At 40.6% G+C, this 24,169-nt stretch overlaps 1 protein-coding gene across 1 annotated transcript in view; it reads left to right on the forward strand.

Moving 5' to 3' along the window:
• The window catches only part of LOC117873951 (sodium channel protein type 5 subunit alpha-like), a 129,596-nt gene that overhangs the window by 93,379 nt on the left and 12,048 nt on the right, over positions 1-24,169 (forward strand). Inside the window, exons 24-27 of the mRNA XM_034763855.1 lie at positions 887-940; positions 7,962-8,103; positions 10,626-10,726; positions 18,488-18,758. Coding sequence (XP_034619746.1) covers positions 887-940; positions 7,962-8,103; positions 10,626-10,726; positions 18,488-18,758 — 568 coding nt within the window. The remainder of the gene's footprint in view (positions 1-886; positions 941-7,961; positions 8,104-10,625; positions 10,727-18,487; positions 18,759-24,169) is intronic.

Consider the following 24,169-nt stretch of genomic DNA (forward strand, 5'->3'; position numbering starts at 1 on the left):
GACATGAATGAATTTATCCTCCCAGTACCCTGGTGATGTTGGCAATCATCATCATCATTGTACAGATGAGGAACTGAAGCATAAAGATTTAGTGACCTGCCCAGGGTCACAAAAGAAGTCAATGTCAGAGCTGAGAACTGAATCCAAGTTTCTTGAGTCCCAAGCCGAAGCCTTAGTCACGAGATTATCCATCCTCCCAGTGTGCCATTATTATCCAGTATTCCAGTAAAAGACATTAGTGGTACTAGTAACTAGTAAAAGAGATTCTTATCCCTTTAAATTTTTAGAAAGTCCTTAGATCTAAAATTGAAACCATTTTAAGTATTCTCCCCCTCTATGCCCTTCAGTGTTCACTACCCCTATATCTCACCCAGGTGTAACTCACTCCTGTCCCCACAACCCTTCCAGAGTGCTTCCAGAGTTGCTATAGTCTTCAGGAGGGGAGCGCCATTCTTTGATCTGTTGGCCTCATTATCTCTGTCGGAGCTGTTATACACTAACCTGCCTTACATTTTTAGTGCTCATTCAGAAAATGGGAAATTTGCAAATAAATAACTTAGTTTTAAAAGATTTAAGGTTGAAAGCTTGTTTTATGGGCTTCCATAACTGTTAATTTCCAGATATTCTAATGTTTGGGTTTTTTTAAATGTGCAGCATTTTTTGTTACAGATAATATTGATTTTAGGTGTTCGCGAACTCCACTGAAACATACTTCCAACCTGAACTCTTTGTATGTGAATAACGTTTCACCTTAGCATTGTAGAATTCTTTCTGCTCATTTAAACTCACTTGAACCATGATTTAATTTTAAAACAGTTTACTTTTGACTTTAATGAGAATAAGTGTAATATATTTTTCCTAATCATGTACTTGTTATTTTTTCTAGGCGACTTTTAAAGGTTGGATGGACATTATGTATGCCGCAGTGGATTCACGTGAGGTATATAATCAAAATGAAAATATTCTGTATTGTAGTCATTGTCCCCTTTTTAGCTGTGTGTTGCACTTTTCAGTCTAGTTAGCAGTATCAAGATGAAAATACCAGTATGTGGACACTCTAAAAAAGATAAGGAATTAATAGATATGGGAAGAGTAAATACTCAGAGGATAGATTTAGGGACAGCATTGTCAAATTTGAGTAGTCATACAAAACCCCTTCTGCGTTAAGAGAATTTTAAGGGCCAGGTTGTGTAAATTTATATACAATCCTGTGGTAGTAACAGAGCCCAGCCCCTCCAGGGAAAGCTCCTGGAGGAATTGCACCAAGTTCCTTCTCTCTCTTTCTTTTGTATGTGTACAATAAGAAGATTACTGGGTACAGGTTTAATACATATGGTTGCAGCTCGTCACCACCTACATTCATATACTTCCTTTTTATTCCTTATTCTCATATGTTGTTTCCCACTCTCTGACTTAAATTCAGTCCAGCTGACCTCATTCACACTCTTCTTTTTGACTCTCATTTACTTCCCCTCTTTCATTCACCCAAGCCCTGTCTAGCAAAATAGATAGTATTTAAAAACATTTTAGCTGTTTGTGGTCAACCCTACAGGAGCCAATACATTTTTAAAGGTGTTAAACCCTGTCTACACTAAAAATGTTTTTAAACACAATTTATATTCTTAGTCTAGACAAGCATAAAGACTCTCCCAGTCTCACTCCCTCTCACAAGTAGCCATTCACTCTGAGCATGAAAACTTCTGGCTCCTGTACTGCTCACTGTAAATAAAATAGCTCGTGCACCACACTACTCTACCTCCACACTCTCCTTCTCCTCCTCAAGAAGCCTACAGCCCTAGACGTCTCTACTCCAATGCTGACAGATCAGACTGTGCATTTGCCAAGTCCAGAGAGTGACTGAGCATGCTCTATCCCTGGGCTTTTGTCCCGGTAAAATCCTTGATGTGATTTGTGATGAGCTATGGCTTCTAAAGTGGTGACTAGGAAGCCCTGCTACACCTATGAAAAGCAATCAGTCATCCCAAACAGATATTTTGTGCATCCAAATGTACAGGCGAGGAGCTGTTTGGGGAAACATTAGAGAAATCAGTAGCTGAAATAGAGAGATCTCAACCCTTACTATTAAAGCCAACATAGCAGTCTGCTGGCCACTACCATTACTGAGGGCATTCAAGAAAGGATTGATGCCTTAGCAAAGGAAAAAATTTGGAGCAGTAGCTTCCACGGAAACCTAGATAAATTTTCTTTACAGATCAACAAAATTCTCAGCGTGACAAAGAGAAAATGAGCATTTCTGTTTGAGGGCTTACAATTTCTATGCAAGACTCTTCCTTCTGATCTATCCTTTACACCCAGAATCTTATGAAACAGCTGGTAGAGTCACAGCAAGGCTCAGGTTGAAAGTCATGCATCTATACCCATTCATGGACAACATGCCAATCAGTGCCCTGTCTAGAGAAACAGATCTATACGTAACTGTCCAGCTGCTGGAAAAGATTCATACTCAAAATCAAGAACTTTTTAAACTCAATATGGAGAATTGCTCACCCAGAGATCAAAGGAGGCGTGGCTCTGGCCATAATTTTAACACCCTGGTAAAAATATGTTTATATCTCCTCCAAAACAAAAGGTCAAAGCTTCTCTGTGACAATGAAAATAATGTCCTGGCCAGAGAAGAATCTGCTCCCTTTTAAGACAGTTCACAGAAAGGATACAGAAAAAAGGATAAATGAGATTTAAAGGCTCCTTTCTAGTCCTCCACTGGCCCAGAAGGCACTTGGGACTTGATAGCCAAGGAACTTCTGTTGCACCTCTAGAAAAGACCAAATCTTTTTGAAGCAGGGACATCATCATCTGGACCTAGAACACCTACAGTTAACACCCCAGGCATTGGAAGAGAAGTGTGCTTCAGCAAGGATTCTCCATTAGCCTTATTGATACTTTTAAGTATCCAGGCAGAACTCAACTAGAAAATTTCATTCATTGATCTGGTCAAATTAAGTTTCTGATATGAGGGGAAACAGAAAGCTGTCTGGGGTAGGGATTTATCTCTTTGTAAAGTGCCCAGCACAATGGAACTCTGACCTCTAAATGCTACTCTGTTAAAAATAATAATAATAATAACCTGACCACAAAGCTTTGGCGATCTCAGCTACACTACAGTTTCTCCAGGATGGTTGATTGGAGTCCTACAACTAAGTACCATAAAACAATGAGAAACAAACAGCCCTAGTAGCATTCTTTAGGTAGGCACATCAGACACCACATCTGAGTATCCTCAGGTGTCAAGATTAATCAGAATGATAGATGAGAGAAGCCTGGGCTGGTCTTTATTGTTGCCATTACATCCGAAGACGGGGTTTGGAATTAGTTCCCCTAGTCATAAAGAATCTACACTACTCTTAGGAGGAAAAGGCTATTCCTCTACTTCCAGAAACCTGACTCTCTCTGTTCTGAGAGCTTCTGCTCTTCAGGGAGACACTACTGGGAGTGGCTTCCTACCCACTTTCCCTTGAGGGGCTTTCTCCCCAAAAGCTTCCTTTCTGTGTTCTGGGCTCCAGCCTGAGCCCTCATAACACTTCCTTAACTAATTAAGCATCCCACCCCCTGCTACTTATCCAATTAACCAAACAACCAGGTGGATCTGGGTTGGCTCATTCTCCTTAGTGGAGCCTTTCACAGGGAGGCTGGGTGCCTGACCCCACATGCCAATCTCTTTCTATCCATAATTCCAGGGCTTTAAGGTCTCAAAGTTACTATAGGCAAAATGTTAAAATTCCTCACTACTTGGCACGCTAGGCATCTGGGTAACTATTTACAAAAAAGGAGTCAAGTCTCCATATACTAGGTCCCTAGTGGTACTGTGGGGAAAAAAATGTATATGAGCCTTATCTGAGGAAATGTTTGCAAAGTAGGTTTCCATTCCTTCACTGAGGCGTCCACTGATAGGAAGGTGCTATTAATTTATGATACATAATTTATTGAATCCCAAAACTGTTAGTTTATATGGGGAGAATTCTACTTCTGTCTATTATTCTACTCCAATAATAATTAAAACTCTGCTTAACCTTTCCACATTACTGCTGTGATTCATTCCTCGCCATTTCCCATTAGTGATGAATGAGCAGAGAAACTGTGCAGCAGAATGAGAAATATCTTAATAATTTTCTTTTGGTTAGCAGCGTCTCTCCTTATTCAACTCACCCTGGTAGTTTGATAAATGACTGGAATACAATCTGTAACTAATGGATTTTTTTCTCTAAGGGGAGACTTAGACATATAAATGTCATTAAGGTAAATTAATATTTTATATCAAGGTATTGTCTTAATGCTAATAATCACTTGCTGAAGTGTTTCTAAAACTTTTAAAAAGCTTCTGGTGGCCTGAGCTGAAAGCCAGGGCATAGTCCTGAATTCTACAATATTGGAGCACCTCCAAATTCCACAGATTCAAGCATTACCCATTAGTGATGAATGAGGACAGAAGTTGCTAACAGAAATTTATCTGAGGAGAGGGAGCTGACCCAGGAATTGGTTGGGCAAAGAGAAAAGGGGTCAAATGTGGAGCTGGTAGAGGTGACAAAGGGTATAACTGGGGCCTAGGAAAGAGAGGGAAAGTTGAGGAGTGGGAAGAGCAGGAGGAGAATAGGAAGGGTGGAGAAATGTACTGAAATAGGGGCCTTGTCAGCACGTGCCTTTACATGTGCACTGTGTTTGTAGAACAGTTTAAGAAAGTCCAAACTCTTCCCCTTCCTGGGATTTGATTTTATTAAAAAAGAGAACAAAGAATAACCCAAACCTTCTCCCCAGCCTTGGTTGCTTCCTTTAGTTCTTCCCTCAGCACTGCTTGTCTCAATGCCCTATATCCTTTCTTTAGTAACTTGCCTCAATGAGTCTGCAAAACCCACTTAATCTCAGCAGGACCAGTACCTGATAGCAGGGTGGGATGTTTCAGGAAATCAATACCAGCCTGTTATAAGAACATAAGAATGGCCCTACTGGATCAGTCCAAAGGTCCACCTAGCCCAGTATCCTGTCTTCAGACAGTGGTCAGTGCCAGGTGCCCCAGAGGGAATGAACAGAACAGGTAATCATCAAGTGATCCATCCCCTGTTGCTCATTCCCAGCTTCTGGCAAACAGAGTCTAGGGACACCATTCCTGCCCATCCTGGCTAATAGCCATTGATGGACCTATCCTCCATGAATGTATCTAGTTCTTTTTTGAGCCCTGTTATAATCTTGGCATTCACAACATCCTCTGGCAAAGAAATACTTACTTTTATTTGTTTTAAACCTGCTGCCTATTAACTTTGTTTGGTGATCCCTGGTTCTTGTGTTATTAGAAGTAGTTAACAACACTTCCTTATCTACTTTCTCTACACCAGTCATGATTTTATAGACTTCAATCATATCTCCCCTTAACCGTCTCTTTTCCAAGCTGAAAAGTCCCAGTCTTATTAAGCTCTCATCATACGGAAGCCGTTCCATGCCCCTAATCATTTTTGTTGCCCTTTTCTGAATCTTTTCCAATTCCAATATATCTTTTTTGAAATGGGGCGACCACATCTGCACACAGTATTCAAGCTGTGGGCATACCATGGATTTATATGGAGGCAACATGATATTTTCTGTCCTGTTATCTATCCCCTTCTTAATTATTCCCAGCATTCTGTTTGCTTTTTTGACTGCCGCTGCACATTGAGTGGATGTTTTCAGAGAACTATCCACAGTGACTCCAAGATCTTTTTCTTGAGTGGTAACAGCTAATTTTGTATCATCTGCAAATTTTGCCACCTCACTGTTTACCCCTTTTTCCAGATCATTTATGAATATGTTGAATAGGACTGGTCCCAGAACAGACCCTTGTGGGACACCACTATTTACCTCTCTCCATCCTGAAAACTGACCATTTATACCTACCCTTTGTTTCCCATCTTTTAACCAGTTACCAATCCATGAGAGCACCTTCCCTCTTATCCCGTGGCAGCTTACTTTGTGTAAGAGCCTTTGGTGAGGGACCTTGTCAAAGGCTTTCTGAAAATCTAAGTACACCATATCCACTGGATCCTCTTGGTCCACATGCTTGTTGACCCCCTCAAAGAATTCTAGTAGATTGGTGAGGCATGATTTCCCTTTACTAAAACCAAGTTGACTCTTCCTCAACAAATATGTCTGACAATATTGTTCTTTATTATAGTTTCAACCAGTTTGCCTGGTACTGAAGTCAAGATTGCAGGCCTGTAATTGCCGGGATCACCTCTGGAGCTCTTTTTAAAAATTGGCGTCACATTAGCTATCCTCCAGTCATTTGGTACAGAAGCTGATTTAAATGATAGGTTACAGACTACAGTTAGTAGTTCTGCAATTTCACATCTGAGTTCCTTCAGAACTCTTGGGTGAATACCATCTGGTCCAGGTGACTTATTGCTGTTTAATTTATCAATTTTTCCCCAAACCTCCTCTAATGATACCTCAATCTGGGACAGTTCCTCAGATCTGTCACCTAAAAAGAATGGCTCAGGTTTGGAAATCTCTCTTACATCCTCAGCCGTGAAGACGGATGCAAAGAATTCACTTAGTTTCTCCACAATGGCCTTATCGTCCTTGAGTGCTCCTTTAGCACCTGGATCATCCAGTGGCCCCACTGGTTGTTTAGCAGGCTTCCTGCTTCTGATGTACTTAAAAAAATGTTGCTATTACTTTTTGAGTCTTTGGCTAACTGTTCCTCAAATTCTTTATTGGCCTTCCTAATTGTAGTTTTACACATCATTTGCCAGTGTTTATGCTCCTTTTTATTTTCCTCACTAGAATTGAACTTCCACTTTTTAATTTAACTTCCACTTTTTAGAACCTAATATGGATGGGTGAAAGGAAAGGAAGGAGTAGGAGAGCAAGAAGAGGAAGGGAAGAGGAAAAGAAGAAAAATAAGAAGATACATAATAATAAACTGAAGTAAAATTGCTTACTGAAAAGAAGCGGCTAAGGAGCAAGAAGTAGATTAAAAAAAACTCAAGCGAAACCAGGATCACAGACGAAAACAGTCAATAACTGGACAGAGATGGGTGGCATGTAGTTAGACAATAATGAACAACAACTTAAGGATATTTTTAAAATGTGTTAGAGAAAATATATAAAGAGAAAAGGAACAAAAATGAGCCAAAACCAGGTGTAAGATGATAAAACTATTTCATTAATTCAATTAAAGTATGAATTATCTTTCATGAAACAGTCATTTTATACACCTTTGAAAAAATTGACATGGAGAATGAGATTTTCAAAGGCACAAATATCATTTTGATGCATAACTCCCGTTGACTTTCATTGGATATGAACGCCTAGCTGCATTTGTGCCTTTAAAATCTCCTCCTGTGGCATTTCTTCCTACATTGTGTCCTATATTGGCTGGTTGGGATGTTGGGTATTAAGGAAATACTAGGAAGATAGTATTGAACTTCCGTGCATTTATTTGAACACGTAGTATCTATCAGCCCTGATGATATGCATCCTAGGCTACTATAGGAACTGACTAATGTATTTACTGTCAATTATTTTTGAAAAATAATGGAAAACTGTTTAGGTACCAGAAGAATAGAAAATTACAAATGTAGTGCTAACCTTCAAAAAGGAAAGAAGAGTGGTCTTGGCAACTCTTGTCATTTAAGATTAGTTTTTTATTCCTAGCAAAATAATGGAACAAGTATTGAGAGACAAACATTGTTATTGGGTTCCCAGCAGATAACATACTTGGATTGAGTGTAACAAAAGCATAACTTCAGGTCAGCATTAATATTTTGTTATTTAGATCCAGGATTTTATGTTATATCTGTATCTGTCTACGTCTTCATTTGTGCAGACCTGTTATACTTGTGCACGCAAATGTAAGTGTATAAATGCTTTTAAACAATCGGGCCTTCCTGATGATAAAAGGATCAATTATTACAAAGTTGAAATGAGAGCAATTTTTCTGACTGTTTTTTCTGTTTATTTATTTATTGTTATAGGTAGACCAGCAGCCAATATGTGAACACCGTTTACTCATGTATTTGTATTTTCTGTGTTTTATCATGATTGGATCTTTTTTCATGATGAATCTCTTCATTGGAGTTGTTATCAAAAATTTTAACCAACAAAGGAAAAAGATAAGTATTGCATATCAACTGTGTTTCAAAGCCCTGAATAAGCCGTTCAATCCTGTGACTGTTGAATACTGTTGAATTATAAACACAAGGCATGGTGGGACTTTGGCTCATCTACAAAGAATCAAAGGGTTATGTTTGTTTACTTTATTTGCTAACACCTTCCAGGGTCAATATTTGCAAAGGCTGAGCTGAGAAACCTAGCATTTTGTTATAAACAGCCCCTTCCCCCAATCTGGGTCCCTGCTTTCTCCCCACATCTCCATTCCCCACCCCTTCCGGATCCCTGCTTCCTTCATCACCACTACCACCCCCCACTTTCATTCAGGTTCCTGGTCCCCCCTCCCACACAACCTCCAGGTTCCTGTTCCCCCCATCTCTACCGTTCCCCCCCCACACACACACACTCATCCTCCCACCTTGCAGGGTCTTAGAGCCCTGGCTCCAGCCCATATCCAAACATCTACACTGCAATTAAATAGCCCCTTAGCCCGACCCCATGAGCCTGAGTCAACTGGCATGGGCCAGTGGCGGGCTTTTAATTGCAGTATAGACATACCCTTAGAGGTGCCCAGGAGCTTGAGCCGGTTCTATTTTCTGTTGTTTAGGGGAACATCTTACGCAGCCTTTGTTGCTGCTGACTCCACCTGGCAAAAGGGTTACATTTTGGGGGGCTTGTCCGGGCTACCTGGGACAATATGTTTTGCAAGCACATCTTGAGTAAGCCATTAATTTGGGAAAACATCACAACCACAATGCGAATGGATGTGACAATAGGCAAACATCTACCCACAGTGCGGTGGAGAGTGTCCTTTGCTGCAGTTTCTCACCTTGTGGTGTGAAAGTCCAACAAACTAATGTCCCTTAATACACCACTCTCCTTTCCCTTCATGGCACCACACCCACAGTTGGCAGTCCTTGGTCAGTGAAAACCCAGAGTTCAGAGCTGCATTCATAGGGAGGGGGCTCATCTCCCACCCCAAGAGGGGGGCATGTTGAGCAATGCCTCTGCTACTGCTGCCTCTGCAAATAGCTCGCAGCTTCTGCTGCCACTCTCTACCACCACCACCAGGTGCTACTGCAGTGTCATATTCCGAGGTTCCACCACTTAACCCAACTCTCTGTGATTTCAGCAGGCAGTGGGAAACCTCAATGTCAGTGCAGTTTCTTTGTTGCCTTTCACTGTTCCCACACAAGGTCTAAAATGTAGCCCTTAGACTTGCTTAGCAGTGAGAACAGCTCTAGGAATCACCAACCAGAACTCTTAAATGAGTCCAATCAGCTTTGTCATTAAACGCTGGAGAGGGGCAGCTCAAATGGTATCTAGTTCTCTGTAGGCAGAGGCCACACCACCAGGTAGAAACACCTATGCTCACTCACTCCCTTCTCCACTGGGATTTGGCATTCCTACCCCCTGCTTAGCAAGTGAGGTTCAAGTTAGGGTGATCCCCTCAATCAGGGCATGCTAAGCACAGTTCTGCTGCTCTTTGCTCGTACAGTAAGGAAAACAACATTTAATTACCTCTGCATTCAAATACTAGAGTGATTGTAACCAGGGGTGAAAATAACTCCAAAGACTCACCGGTACAGGGGCCGGCTCCGGCCCCCAGAAGGGCGGGGTCTTGGGCAGAAGGGGCGGGGCTAGGGGTGAGCACCGCCCAGCCAGCCCGTCAGCAGCAATTTAAAGGGCGGCAGTAGCGGCTGGAGGCCTGGGCCCTTTTAAATCGCCGGCCCTGGGGCAGCTGCTCTCTTTGCCCCTCCCGGCGGCGTCCGAGAGGGGGAAAAGGGGAACGACGTTAAAGAGCTGCCGCGGCAGTGCTTTAAGGACGGTCCTTTGGCACGGGAGTGCTTTAACGTTACTGCCCCTTCTCCACCCCCACCACCCTGTCGGCGGCCCTGCCGGTACGGACCATACTGGCAGGGCCGCCAACGGGGGAAGCAAAAGGAGCAGCACTTTAATGTGGGCATACGGGCCGGTACCGGCTTCTAAGCAGTACACTGTACTGGCCTGTACCGGCTCACTTTCACCCCTGATTGAACCCAAACCAGCCCAAACTGATCAGTTTGGCAAAGCAGCTCCATTTGCTGCGCACCTACGCAGAGCAGGCATGTGTATGCAAACGCAGTCTGCACCTGAAGTCTTTTCTCCCAGCATATGTCTCACTAGATGTCAGGAGAGAACTCATTCAGACCCTGCTTCCATCATTTTTTTTCAAAAAAGACTCTCACAGATAGCAAGGGAAACTGACTAAGGGCTTGAGCTTGCAAACCCTTGCTTATGTAAGTAAGGGCAACTCAAATGGGTAAGGGTTTTAACATCAAGCCCTGGCTGACTATTCTGACAATAAACTGTCCAACGCAAAATGTAACCAACTGAAAAAATAGGCAAGAAAAGCATATTTTTCTCAATCTCTCTTAGGTACTACTTATAACAATGCTAGGTAAACATTTTCTTGCAAAAATGCATTTTTCCCCCCAGTTAACTGTCTTCAATTAAAATGAATAGCAGTGTGATTTTCCTGTACTTAGGCGGAGATCATATCTTTTTGACAAAGGAACAGAAAAAGTATTATAATGCCCTGAAGAAACTTGGATCCAAGAAACCCCAAAAATCCATCCCAAGGCCATTGGTAAGTCCATCCTGAATCACTTTGAAACAAATATGCATAATCAGTGACTATTTTTAGACCAATCTATCAGCTGGAAACACACATTCAAAATGAGATCTGATGAAATTATGCATTGTGATTAATATTTTTCACTAATTCAGACCTATTTCTATTTGTGACTCAGTTGCAAACTGATCCTAATTTCTTCTAACATTTTTATGTGTAAGTATTCACCAAATACATAGGGAAAATATTGGCATCATATCAGGTGTTTGTGAATGGTTTGTGTTGACTATTTACTGCTCACAGTATGATGATGGTCACCTAAAGGTATGTCTACATTGGAGCTGGAGATGTAATTTCCAGCTTGGGTAGACACACCTGCACTAACTCTGACTGAGCTAGTGTGTTAAAAATAGTAGTGTAGCCACCCCAAGTGCAATCCTGTTTTGAACCCTAGCTACAAACTTGTGGGAGTTAGCCCATCCTGCCACCTGCACTGCTGCAGCTACGCTCTTCTTTTTAGCTGGGTATATCTGCCTGAGCTAGAAATTCTAGCTCCCGCTAAGACATATCCTAATCACAAATATGATTTGCACTCCCTGATTAAGTTACTGCAACTTTTAAAACAGGTGAATAGTGATTAACAAATAACTTATGCCTAGTATTAAATTTCAAATGAATATTTATTCTCCTTTTACTGCTTGTCCATATATATAGTCCGTTTTTGGGGGGTGCACATGTACTCGACACTGAGGTCTTTTGGCCAGCAGTGTCTGATAGGGCTTGCATACACCCTGTGCCCACTTGTGGTTAGGTACTGAGAGGCCATGAAGGACTAACCACTACTCTGTTCCTTCTCACAACCTATAGCTTTGAGACAGAATTCCAGTATCCATGTACCACACTGTTTCTTTTTGATAAAAAATACAGTTAATATACTTAGTTGCCTGTTGACACCTCTTTTAATAGATTTCATTTTTTTGGGCGGAAGGTTTTAGTACTTGTACCTTCCTTTGTAAATATTTCTTGACCAGGATCTTGCCAGCACCAGGGCATGAGGATGTCACATTCAAAGTCTCCTGGATTTAAATATTGCCCCCTTTGTGAGCTGTACTTTCTATTAATGATGAGCACAATAGGTCCCTTTTTGGTTTGGGGAAGACCCATATCCTGAGTAAATACACTGTGTACAAGCCCTTTTCAAAAAGAACTTTAAAAGCCAGAGAGGTGAAGCTTAAATTGTTTCTGCTTGACCACACTATACAGCCTGCCTCAGACCCAGGTCATACTGACTGATTGACTGACACACACATGCCTGTTGTGTCCAGAGATCCCCTGTGAGCTCAGCTTCAGTTAGCTCCAGGGTTCCACTGACTAAGCCACAGACTTGCAGGGATTCTAGTGGGACTGTCCTAAGAAGACTGGGTAAATTCTGGGTAACTGCTCCTTTAATCCGCCTTCTGTGGTTTGCTCAAGGAATGTCATCTCAGGCCTCTAGCCATCACCTCTCTCTAGGCAGGGACCCGCATTCCACTTCCTCTTAACCAGAGAGCTGCAGATACCCTGCAATCCACTGTGATTATCCCAATAAGGTCTGACTAACACCCGACCCCTCCTCTTTGCTTTCTCTCTGAAGGACAATGACAGTAATTTATCAGGAACCGAACAGCTCTTCCAAAGCATAGTACATTTATTTAAAGACAAAAGCATACAGAGAAAACATATAAAATAATAAAAAGGTCTAAACACACACTAAATTTTCCAGAAGTCACTCATCAGTCTGATCACAGGTTCAGGTCCTTCTAACCTATCCCCTCTTTAAGCAATGGATCACGTCCATTTGTTGAATTAAAAAGAAAGCTTCTCTTTCAGGATAAACTCAGTCTTTTATACCAAAACTCTTGCTTTGTCTCCTAGCCTACTGAAAACAGGTACCACCAATCTCTTTCCTTCTCCCCAGGAGGTCAAGCCTTAAAATTAATAGGCAGCAGGTTTAAGACTAACATAAGGAAGTACTTCTTCACACAATGCACAGTCATATCTACATAACCAGCATTGGGATTTGGCATTAATCACCTGCTAGTAAACCAGTAACACACACATATATATAACATATATTGATACAAAGGGCTATGAATATTCTGTGGTCTTATATCATCTGGCCCACCTCAATATAATGGTCTTTGAAGTTTTCATGCTTTCAAGGCTGACTCAAACATTCAGTTAACATTCATAACGTTAAAAGAACAGGAGTACTTGTGGCACCTTAGAGACTAACAAATTTATTTGAGCATAAGTAGGGGCGTTAGGGGACGAGAGCTAAGGAAGCGTTGTTCTAAGTCAGCCATAAAAATGTTGGCATACTGTGGGGCCATGTGGGTACCCATAGCAGTGCCGCTGACTTGAAGGTATATATTGTCCCCAAATGTGAAATAGTTGTGTTCCATTCTATGCATCCGAAGAAGTGGGATGTAGTCCACGAAAGCTTATGCTCTAATAAATTTGTTAGTCTCTAAGGTGCCACAAGTACTCCTGTTCTTTTTGTGGATACAGACTAACACGGCTGCTACTCTGAAACCTGTCAAGATAGGCCTTTGTTCATCATATCTGCTAAAAAGATTTTGAAGGGAAGGAGTTCTCTGAAAACACCAGCTCAGTGTGCAGCAGCAGTCAAAAAAGCCAACAGATCATTAGGAATTATTTGGAAAGGGATAGCTGATAAGACAGAAAATATCATAATGTCACTATATAAACCCATGGTATGCCAACACCTTGAATACTGCATGCAGCTCTGGTCACCCCATCTCAAAAAGATATATTAGAATTTGAAAAAATACAGAGAAGAGCAACAAAAATGAATATGGATATGGAACAAATTCCATATGGGGAGAAATTAAAAAGACTGGGCATGTTCAGCTTGCAAAAGAGACAACTAAGAGGGGATATGATAGAGGTCTATAAAATCATGAATGGTGTGGAGAAAGTGAATAAGGAAGCATTATTTATAGGTCTGTCAATTAATTGCAGTTAACTCACGTGATTAACTCAAAAGAATTAATCACAATTAAAAAATTAATCGTGATTAATCTCAGTTTTAATTGCACTGTTAATACCAATTGAAATTTATTAAATATTTTAGATGTTTTTCTACATTTTCATATATATTGTATTCTGTGTTGTAATTGAAATCAAAGTGTATATTATTTTTTATTACAAATATTTGCATTGTTAAAATGATAAACAAAAGAAATAGTATTTTTCAATTCACCTCATACAAGTACTGTAGTGCAATCTCTTTGTCATGAAAGTGCAACTTACAAATGTAGATTTTTTTTGTTACATAACTGCACTCAAAAACAAAACAATGTAAAACTTCAGAGCCTACGAGCCCGCACATTCCTACTTCTTGTTCAGCCAATCACTAAGACAAACAAGTTTGTTTACATTTATAGAAGATAATAATGTACTCTTCTTATTTACAATGTAACCAGAAAGTGACAACAGGTATTTGCATGGCACTTTTGTAGCCGGCATTGCAAGGTATTGACATGCCAGATATGGCCCTTCATGCCTCAGTCATCATTCCAGAGGACATGCTTCCATGCTGATGATGCTCGTTAAAAAAATAATGCATTAATTAAATTTGTGACTGAACTCTTTGGGGGAGAATTGTATGTCCCCTGTTCTGTTTTACTTGCATTCTGCCATATATTTCATGTTATATCAGTCTCAGGTGATGACCCAGCACATGATGTTCATTTTAAGAACACTTTCACTGCAGATTTCAGTGTGAGATTTATAAAGATAGCTACAGCACTCGATCCAAGGTTTAAGAATCCGAAGTGCCTTCCAAAATCTGAGACGGATGAGGTGTAGAGCATGCTTTCAGAAGTCTTAAAAGAGCAACACTCCAATGTGGAAAATACAGAACCCGAACTCCCAAAAAAGAAAATCAACCTTGTGCTGATGGCATCTGACTCAGATAATGAAAATGAACATGCATTGGTCCACATTGCTTTGGATTGTTATCGAGCAGAACCCGTCATCAGCATGGACGCATGTCCCCTGGAATGGTGGTTGAAGCATGAAGGGATATATGAATCTTTAGCGCATCTGGCACATAAATATCTTCTAATACTGGTTACACCAGTGCCATGAGAATTCCTGTTCTCACTTTCAGGTGACATTGTAAAGAAGAACCGGGCAGTATTATCTCCTGCAAATGTAAACAAACTTGTTTGTCTGAGCGATTGGCTTAATAAGAAGTAGGACTGAGTGAACTTGCAGGCTCGAAAATGTTGCATTTTTTTTTAATGCAGGTTTTTTGTATGTAATTCTACATTTGTAAGTTCAACTTTCATGATAAAGAGATTGCACTACAGTACTTGTATTAGGTGAATTGAAAAATACTATTTTTGTTGTTTTTTATAGTTCAAATACTTGTAATGAAAAATAAATATAAAGTGAGCACTGTACACTTTGTATTCTGTGTTGTAATTGAAATCAATATATTTGAAAATGTAGAAAACATCCAAAAATATTTAAATAAATGGTATTCTATTATTGTTTAACAGTGTGATTAATCACGATTAATTTTTTTAATCGCTTGACAGCCCTAGATATTTATCTCTTTACATAACACAAGAACCAGGAGTCACTCAATGAAATTAATAGGCAGCAGGTTAAAAACTACCATAAGGAAGTATTTCTTCACACAATGCACAGCCAACCTGTGGAACTCATTGCCAGATGATGTTGTAAAGTATAACTATAAGTATAACTGGGTTCAAAGAAAGAATTAGATACGTTCATGGAGGAAATGTCCATAAGTGGCTACTAGTTAGGATGGTTAGGGATGGAACCTCATGCTCCAGGTGTCCTTAAACATCTGACTGCAGGAAGCTGGGACTAGATGACGGCATGGATCATTCAGTAATTTTCCTGTTCTGTTCACTCCCTCTGAAGCATCTTGCATTGGCCACTGTCAGAACACAGGATACTGGGCTAGATGGAACATTGGTGTGACCCAGTATAGCCATTCTTAGGTTTTGTATTCCTCTAAAATCAGAAGCAGACCTCCTCATACAGCTTCTGCAAAATATAGGTCACAATTGCCTCTTCTCTTCATTCCTCATCTAAAGACACTCCATAGCCTGATTCAGGTACCATAGGAGCTTCAAGAGGGCATGATACGGATCAATGACTGCCTCATCTTTGTCTCTGGATGAGGCCATAATCCCTTCAACACAATTCCATTCTGAAGTGGTAATCCCTGTAACATAGTTCTTCTCTACACAAAACTCCCACCCACAGCATCTATGGAGTTCTTAGCTCTGATTCAAGGGCTGTCCATTCACATCAGGACAAAACACATGACCACTATGTATTATATAAATAGGCAGGGAGGGGCATGCTCATCTCAATTGTTCCAGAAGGCAGTTCAGCTATGGAATTGTTGCATTCAAAATCATATATCTCTCAGATCTACTTACCTTCTGGGTCTGCACAACACTCTGATGGACACACTGAGCTGATAATTTTCATCAGATCACAAGTGGGATAATCCATGATTCGGTAGTTCAGGCAGTTTCCAAGGAATGGGGTAGTCTGCCAATAGGCCACTTTGTGATAGACAGGAACAAGAAGTCTCAATTTTGTTTTCCAGAGTTTTCAGATGGGTTCCTCATTTCACGGTCCCATGCACTGATATATGCTTATCCACCAATGCCATTGTTTCCAAAGGAACTCAGGAAGATCAGACAAGATGCATCCAGGGTTATCCTGATAGCTCCCACCTGGCCAAGCCAGGTCTAGGGCCCAAAATGAAGGAACCATCCTCCATCCAAACCCATCTACCCTGCATCTGACAATATGATTTCTGGATGTATGTCAGAAGTAAAGAGGCCTTGTTCATCAGACGTGCAGAATATTTTAGCAAATAGTAGGAAAGGCTCTACCAGACACACTTATGTGGCTAAGTGGAGAAGATTTTTGAAATGGTATGTCTTACAGCCTTTTGAGACACAAATGCCACATACTATTTTAGCTATCTACTCTCTCTAGAGATCTCTCGACTTTTAATTAGTTCTGTGAAGGTGCACCTAGCAGCTACTAACATTTACTGTCCACCTCTCATGGGATGTACAGGCTGTTCCCACCCCAGGATGTCCAGATTCCTTAAGGGCTTCATAAGGGGTTTTCCACCAATATTGGAGCCATTCCCCATGGGACCTTAATGTTATGCTGGCAGGCTTCATGGGTCCCCAATTTGAGCCCATGGCATCATGTTCTCAACTATATTTATCCAGGAAAATTTCTTTCCTAATAGCAATCACATTGACTAGAAAGATAGGGGAGATAGTGTAAGAGGAATCTGCCAGGAGAGCACCTACTTTCTACTCTGATAAGATGTCTTTTAGACCACCCTCTAAGTTCTTGCCAAAAGTAATATCAGACTTCCATTTAAATCAGACTATCCAGCTACCTACATTTTTTCCTAAGCTTCATTCTAGTCATGGAGCCTCTAATCTACATATCCTCAATATTCATAGGGCCCCAGCCCTTTACCTGCAGCAAATAAAACCCTTCAGAGCTTCCTAAAGACTTTTCTTGTCCTTTGCCAAGAGAATGAACGGCTGTCCTATTTCCATCCAAAGGTTATTTAAATGGGTTTCAGGGTGCATCAGACTTTGTTATGGACTATATAGATTAGATCCCCAGATAGCATTAGAGCCCATGCCACTAGGAAACAAGCAGCCTCTGCAAAGTAACTACATAGGCCTCCATACAGATGTTTACTAAGCACTGTGCATTAGTGGAAGCTTCTAGAGTGGACACTTCTTTTGGCAGAGCTGTTTTACAATCTATCTTCAGATGAGACTCTGAGCCACCACCACCTTACTTCAGGCCACTGTTTGGGAGTCACATATAGGGACAAGCACTCAAAGAAGAAATAAAAGTTACTTACCTCTGCAATAGCTGGGATTTTTTGAGATACGTGTGTGTGTGTGTGTGTATACACACACATTCCACAGTCCTTCCCCACTATTACAGAATCCTATAGTAAATTGGATTTTTGTTGTGGAGCAGGAACTGAGTGGTGGTTGATCCCACACTGCCCTTTAGGTCCTCGGAACATGAGTATAAGAGCATTCAGGGTGCATATGTGGACCAACAGGCACTGCTGAACAAAATACTCTAATCTCAAGGTCACAAAGTACATGCGCACTACCAAGAGTGGTATTTGTATATGGACAGCACATCTTAAAGAATTCCAGTTATCGTACAGGCAAATAATTCTATGTTCAAATTTTTGAAAATTTCAGGATTCATTAACATTTTCATGAATGAATTGTTGTCTGAATACTTGTACATAACAAATGATACCCACAAGTAGTAGCAAATTGACCTTGGAGCTTGGTTTCATAAATTAATTAGTGAATCAGGTTTTTGCTGTTTTACTAGCTCTAATAAGAACCGTTTACACTAAACATATTTGTTAAAACAGTGTTTATAAATATAAGTTATAATATGCTCTGAAAATTCTCTGCTGTGTAATTTCCACTAAAGAACCATGATTGTGTGATATGTGGAAATATTAGGTGCAGCTTTCAATCTTGGATGTCTATGCTGTCACCTAAAAAAAATGTATCAGGCCCATTATTGTGATATTTATTTTCCCTTGAGTTACTTTCCTGGAGGTAGAGATTTAATTATATTACCATTTTTGTGTTGCTTGATTCTTATAACTAGCACTAATGACCATTTTCTTGTTCTCAGAACAAATACCAAGGATTTTTTTTTGACATTGTATCAAGCAAAGCTTTTGAGATTACAATTGTGACTCTCATCTGCCTTAACATGATCATTATGATGTGGGTCAGTGAAGACCAAGATGAAAAAAGCAAGAATATCCTTGAGATCATCAACAAGGTCTTTGTTGCCATATTTACTGGAGAGTCCATCATGAAAATACTGGCTCTAAGATACTACTTCTTCACCAATGGCTGGAATATATTTGATTTACTTGTTGTGATCCTTTCATTAGTTAGTAAGTAAAATTTGCTGTTAGGCCAAGAATTTTGTTTTGCCAGCCCCAAGCAAACAAAAGGTGAAAATGGAGATTTGTTTGACCAGTAGTAAATGTTCATGTAAATCACATAGAGAAATTTTGGTTACATTGGAGTTGTTCTATCCCAGGTGTAGGCAATTCATTCCAAATGAACAAAGCAAGCAAACAAAAAAGCAGATAATTCTCCCCTCCTCCCCCCCAAAAAAACAAAAACAAAAACAAAAAACCACATTGCTTTCACTAGTGTCCTTGGAAAAGAGCAGAGATATACTGACGGGCATAGTTTTCAATCTACCCATAAATGCTTTTTGGGAAAAGAACAAGTTTGTTTTTTACTGAGTAAATAATATAGTAAAACAGTGGCTGCCCTTAAAAATCTTTACTTTCTCAGCTAGCAAATAATTAATTGTATTGCATTTTTCCCAGTACGAAGTATAAGAAATATCACAGTAATACCAGTTAGGCACAAAGATACATATGTAAAGATGTTAATGATGGCCACTGTGTGAATTTTATAAGAAAATTCAGATATTTATTTAATTTCTTTTAAAAAAAATTAAGCTACATCCTGACAGGTACTGAACCATGAAGTTCACGAGAGTTAGAGTTGCTCAGCAGCTCTCTGGATTTGGCCCGTTATTTGTGAATGTTGAGAATATAATTATACTTGGTTTTTTCAAATAAAACTGGGTGACAGTAAAATATAGTATTACTAGGTGAAGGTAGATAATTACTGTTAGAGAACTGAAGGTGGATATACTTACTTTCAGTTCTTCCTTGTCTGTCCCGTCTAAAGAGAATTCCCACCATGTTTCTAGTTGCTTAAACCATCCCTTTCTCTTTCCACAACAGTGAACCACCCACCTTTTAAAATCTCCCACAACTTCTCGTGAAGCACTACAATCTTCCCCTTCTGCTGGGCCTATCCTTTCTGCTTTTATCTGTGTTGCTTCCACTTCCTTCCTATCTCTGGTTTCCTCACCAATCCTCTGGTTTGTGTATGCTTTCTGCCCAGTCACAGATTGTATAATGGAGCATTCACCAGAACTGACAGACAAAAAACTTGCTCTCAACTTCCTCCCTTGTTTCTGCATAGCACACTAAGCTATTCCACAAACCTCAGAAAAATGTCTAGTTCTCTGATGGGTAGCTACATGACATCTGGCATTTATACCCCTGCTGAGTTGCTGAACGTACCAGTTACTCTAAATACTAATATGCCATTAATTTCATTTTAAATTCAGTGAGTGATAGAAGCATAATCATTTATGGTGGGGGATTAGCAATGAAAGGGTTAATCTGCTGCTCTTTTTTTATTTTTATTTTTACTGCTTGCTAATTCCACCAGGAATTACCAGCTATACCAGAAATTAATGGATGTCCCTCAGTTAGCATCTAGGTGGGCGTGGCGAAGGAGTCATGGGCCACATTTTCAGATAAAATATTGAAAGTGAGGTGCAAGCCATATGGCCAGACTTCCTGCACATGAGTCCTGTGGGGCAGAAAGTGGGTGTTTTAAGTGGTTGAGCGCCAATTAATTTTATCTCCAAAATTATTAAAATGTTGTAGTCTAAACAGAGAAACAAGAAATGGTATGCCAAATCTTGATAATTGTCTCTCTCACTGTCAATTCAGGGACATGACTCCCAGTATTTCAGTTACACAGGGTTCTTTCCATGCCTGAGAGTACATCACAATTAAAGACAAGTAAAGTAATCATAATTATTAACTATGATTATTAAAGAAAGAAAAACAAATCATAAACAAGCCACAGATAATGGTTACTTCAGTTACAATCTCTTCTTAATGCCTCTCTGGGGAGAATTTACAACAGAGGTTACACCTTTGAGAGTTGAGCTTCCCCGAGTGGGGATGCTCTTCTTTAGGTAAACATAAACCAAAGTATGTGGTTCCCAATATCAGTATTATAATAAATTAATGGAGATATCCTATCTCCTAGAACTGGAAGGGACATTGAAAAGTCATATGAGTCCAGCCCCCTGCCTTCACCAGCAGGACTAAGTACTGATTTTGCCCTAGATCCCTAAGTGGCCCCCTCAAGGATTGAGCTCATAACTCTGGGTTTAGCAGGCCAATGCTCAATGGCTTCCCCAATTGAGTATTGACTCAATGTAGCATAGGTAACTAACACAGTTTACAGAGACGCAAAAGAATTTCGATTAAGGGTAGGTGAATCCTGTTTAGTTTATCACAGATAACATAGTTTATAAAGTTGAGTACTCTTAACTAAGGCAGGTCTACGGTACACCCCTTAGTATTGTAGTTAAGTCAACCTAAGTCTAAGTGCTGTCAACTGGTGTGGACAGCTCTAGGTTGATGAAAGAATTCTTCCGTGGACCTAGTTTCCGCCTTTCGGGGAGATAGTGCAGCTGTGCCTCTGTAGCATTACAAGTGTAGACAAGCCCTGTGTTTCATGAAACCAATATTTAAAGTCAGTTACTTAAAAGAGGCTGTTCAAAGAGCTGTCTTGAGAAAGGAAAATTAATAAATATTAAGAATCTTAAACTTGAATAAAATCCCATTATTTTTCTCACTTTATCAAGGTTAGCTGATGTGTCCTCTCTAGGAATACATAGTCCAAATGACCTGGTATACCAGGACAAGTAGTTAATACCTTACATTGCAATAGCATTTCAATATCCCATTAAAATAATTACAAGGAAAATTTAATCTAATCCCTTGGCAGTGCTTTTGCAAACTCTGTCTCCTCACTATATGTTGCAAAATCAATGCTGGACTGGAAAGTTGCCTCTTTTTTATGCTGCATTTTGTTTATTTAGTTCTCTGTTCTTAGCTATCTGGTTACTACGGCAGTTTTCTTAGAGAGCTAAGATGAGCTGCTGAGCTTAGATAAGGGTGCTGTAAAGTGTGTTGCTGTTGAAATTGAGAGATGGGATCAAGTGTTGTTGCTTTCTTGCTCAATTCAGAGAGATTTATAATATTCTATTTATAATCTCATTGAAGGAGGAAAACACACCTCTTTTAGAAGTGTGATTAGATTCAAATATCAGCCACTTTCACCCTCTCATTGGCTCAACACCCTCCTGGAGTTGTTCTGGTCATTGTCTTCAGCTCAGGAATTAATAGGATTTAAAATTCTATTTCAAATTAGTCTAAACACCACTATTCCCGATAGAAGGGGGTTTCAGCTCTTAAAATAATCTTTTTTAAACAGAAATTATGAAGTCTTTAAATTTGAATAGTCATCAAGTAAATTATTGTCCTTTCTTCTTACCAGGCCTTGGAGAGGGACTCTTGCCTGAATTCAGTAAGGTGCTGCTTCAGCGTTGCCATATAACTTGTTAATAACAATATCTTTATACTCAAATGGCTTCTCACAATCGTAATCCAGTTATAGCACCAAATTTTTTCATGTTGGTTCATAAAATATCTCACTATTCAAATAGCAATGACATCAGAGAGTTATTACCTTAGATAACTGCCTTTAAACACAAAACGTTTGCAAATGAACACCACAAAAGGAATTTATACCACCTCAAGCATTCAAGTAGTGAACAAAGGTTTTCACCTTGAAGTGGAAACATGAGGTTAGATGTAACCAAAAAAATTCCTAGCTATATGCATTCTCCTTAAAGTTAAATGAATGACTATTTTAGAGTGCGGATGACATAAATCATTTTCCATAAGACTATTCCTAGAATCCTTTGTGTGGTTTTACACTGAGGTTCTTCTTTGAGAGATTGAATATGTCCATTACACTGCTGATGTGTGCATGTCTCTGCACTGGTGCCAGAGTGTTTTACCTAGCAGTACCTGTGGGGGCGGCCATACCTGCACACTGGTGTCCCTCATCCTCCAAGCTGAGGGGATAAAGGGAGGAGTCACCCCGTCCATCCCTTTAGTTCCTTCTTATTGTCTGTGGGTGGTCAGAGCATACTGTGCGTTTCAGCCCTTGTTGCTGTGTGAACTTATTTGTGTCTATAGTTATCTAGTCATAGTTAGTAATACTCAGCTTTGGTCCTTTGGTACCCCTTCTTTCCTTTCTTTTATTGTATTTTATGATCATACCTAATTGTGCTCTCTAAGCTTTGCCGTGTACTGGGGGAGCCTATGCCAAGGACACCTGGTTTCATTCCTTGCTCCAGATATCATAAGCCGATGCCCATAAATGATCATCACTCTTGCTCTTGAAGTGTTTGGGTGAGGTTTACGTCAGAGACAGGTGTCCAGTTTTCTGAGGCTTCAAAACTAGAACAAAGCAGCAGAGAGAAGAGTGACATATATACATCCACAGGGAAACCACTCTTCACCTAGCATTGAAGCCTGCTTGGTCAGAACGCGGGAGTTCCTTGAATATTCCTTGTAGCAGTGCTTCCCTGGCATTGCCTGAGGACAGAGATCAAAGACAGTTTTGATTTTCTCAGAGTCCTTGATGTGGGACACCTCTGCCGTAGACATTAGCCACTCCAGTACCAAAAGCAGAGTACACCTTTTGGCTCACTGCTCCCCAGAACCACCACATAGGGCCTTTCCTAGGACAGAACCATTGACTCTGGTACCCATCCCAGGTTTGCTGAGACTGGCTATTTCATCAGTGGCAACAGAGGATCCATCACCCCTGATTTCTGCAGGGCAAGGGATCTTATTGGTGCAGACAACACCAGAGGCCTACGCAGCCGCGAAGGATCTGTTGTGCCGCTTGGCACTGCCTTCACCACTCATTAAGGCTGACAGTGCCCTACTGGGGCCATCACATGCAGTGCAGACTTTGGCACTGATATTGGGGGCTGTTACAGTACCTACGACTTCAGATCTAGTAGCATCTTCCTCAGCTTCCTCAATGCTGGCACCTGGATTTCCAGTCCCTTGTTCCACCGCAGTTCACAGTACAAATAGGTAGAAAGCCCCTGTTGCTACCACCAGTACTGCAGTCTCGATGTAGAACACAGGCTATGTCTACACTACTGCAGTAAGTCGACCTATGCTACGCAACTCCAGCTACGTGAATAAAGTAGCTGGAGTTGACGTACCTTAGGTCGAGTTACCGCAGGGTCTACACCACGGGGGGTCGACGGGAGAAAATCTCCCGTCGACTTATCTTACTCTTCTCTTCGGGGGTAGAATACAGGGGTTGACTGGAGAGTGATCTGCAGTTGATTTGGCGGGTCTTTACTAGGCCCGCTAAATCGACCACTGGTGGATTGATCTCAGAGCGTCGGTCCCTACTGTAGTGTAGACCAGCCCACAATCCTGGCCTCTGATTGCTGAAGGGGGGTTCCAAAGAGGATGGAGCTAGACTGTTCTCAGTGGTGGCACATGACAGAACAAGGAGCAGTGGTCTCAAGTTGCAATGGGGTAGGTCTAGGTTGGATATTAGGAGAAACTATTTCACTAGGAGGGTGGTGAAG

Source organism: Trachemys scripta, chromosome 2 (genome assembly GCF_013100865.1).
Source record: "Trachemys scripta elegans isolate TJP31775 chromosome 2, CAS_Tse_1.0, whole genome shotgun sequence".
Lineage (NCBI taxonomy): Eukaryota > Metazoa > Chordata > Testudines > Emydidae > Trachemys > Trachemys scripta.